Here is a 1,597-nt window from a genome sequence, read left to right as displayed (position 1 = left end):
GGGCAAGGTCTCACCTCGTCTCTCGGTCACTTCCCTGCTTGTTTGTTTCTTCCTAACTCCCAAGTGTCCTTCGCCCAGTTCATCCCCACCTCAGCAGCCCAAGGCTGGGCGGGGACGGCGGGGGTTCGAAGCCTGCAGCTAAACTTAGAGGGTTTCAGGCTTTGCTGGGAGGCTTCCCTGTGCTCAGAAGAGCTGGGGGTAAGCTGGGCGGTCGCCTCGGGTGCAGACAGAGGCGCCGGGCCTCGACCTCCAAGAAAATCTCCAAACCGAGGGTCTGAGCTTCGCGTCTGTAGTTAATGAGCAAGAGCTTCCGGGCGGAACTTCTAAGGGTCCAGCCCGCCCAGTCTCCCCCCGCCTCACCCCGTCTCGCCCCGCCCACGTTCGTTTCGCTCCGCCCTCGCCCCATCTCGCTCCGCCCCCGTGCTGCCCGGCTGCGGAGGTGCGGGGTGCCCCCGGGTGGCCGCAGGCAGTGCTGCTCCTGGCCAATGGAGGCGGCGGCGGCGGCGGCGGCGGCTACAGCGGAAGGGGAAGCGCTGAGGGGGCGAGGCCCATAGCCATGGCGGAGCTCGTGCGTGAGGAACTCTCGGCCCTGGCCGCGATTTTCTGCGGGCCCCACGAGTGGGAGGTGCTGAGCCGCTCAGGTGACTACCCCCGCGCGGGAGGGACAGGGCGCCCTCAGGGGCCACCCGCGTTCTCTCTGCGGCTCCTCCCCACCACTGAGCCTGGGCACCCCGCCTGGGCCCACGTATGGGGACCGGGTTAGTTGAATGATGGAGTGACACGTCCTGGAGGCCGGAGTGGTGTCGCAGCGGGCGGGAGTTTGAGGCGACCCCAGAGACACTAAGAGAGCGGTGCGGCCCACTGGGGCCTCTGCCGCCGGTCCTGCTCCCGGAGCCGCGGGCCCCTGCGGTCCGCGTCCCCAGGCCCTTCCCCAGCCTCCCACCATTCAGATCTCACCCTGTAAAGAAGCGTGTGCTGAGGCCCCCTCGTTGTTCTGTGTCATTCCTAAGCACTATGCCGTAGGCCCACGAGAGCACTCCCCGGTTTTAACTTTACACGGGTATTTGTACGTCTTAAGTTGCAGGAGGGCAGGGTCTGTTTGGTAATAACTCCAGGCACCTGGAATGGTGCTGGCCAGGCACATGGTAGGTAGTTGGTAAATGTTTGTTGACTGAACTTTTTAATTTATCCAGTGCTCAACCTCAACTTTATCTGCATTCTGTTTCCAAGTTGTTTGCTTTTCTGATACTTTTTTTTTTTTAGGTGGAGTCTCGCTCTGTTGCCCTGGCTAGAGTGCAGTGGATCCATCTCATCTCACTACAGCCTCCGCCTCCCGAGTAGCTGGGATCACAGGCGTGTGCCACCATGCCTGGCTAATTTATATATATAAGATACTTTTAAAAATAATATATATATATACACACACACTTTTTTTTTAGGTGGAGTCTCGCTCTGTCCCCCAGGCTGGAGTGCAGTGACGCGATCTCGGCTCACTGCGGGCTCCGCCTCCCGGGTTCACGCCATTCTCCCTGCCTCAGCCTCCGGAGTAGCTGGGACTACAGAGTAGCTGGGACTACAGGCGCCCACCACCACGCCC

The 1,597-nt window shown here is 60.9% G+C and overlaps 1 protein-coding gene across 4 annotated transcripts in view; it reads left to right on the top strand.

Annotated features, from left to right (window-relative positions):
- The first annotated feature begins 474 nt into the window (after positions 1–474).
- The window catches only part of RWDD3 (RWD domain containing 3), a 14,489-nt gene continuing 13,366 nt past the window's right edge, over positions 475–1,597 (top strand). For all 4 annotated transcript variants that reach the window (XR_001007272.1, XM_011991482.1, XM_011991481.1 and 1 more), the window contains exon 1: positions 475–641. Coding sequence is in view for 3 of the 4 variants with exons in the window: in XM_011991482.1 (XP_011846872.1) it covers positions 557–641 (85 nt within the window). In the remaining variant the exon portion in view is untranslated. The remainder of the gene's footprint in view (positions 642–1,597) is intronic.

Source organism: Mandrillus leucophaeus, unplaced genomic scaffold, assembly GCF_000951045.1.
Source record: "Mandrillus leucophaeus isolate KB7577 unplaced genomic scaffold, Mleu.le_1.0 Scaffold397, whole genome shotgun sequence".
Lineage (NCBI taxonomy): Eukaryota > Metazoa > Chordata > Mammalia > Primates > Cercopithecidae > Mandrillus > Mandrillus leucophaeus.
Note: the sequence above shows the minus strand (reverse complement) of the source record. Positions and strands in the feature narration are given on the sequence as shown.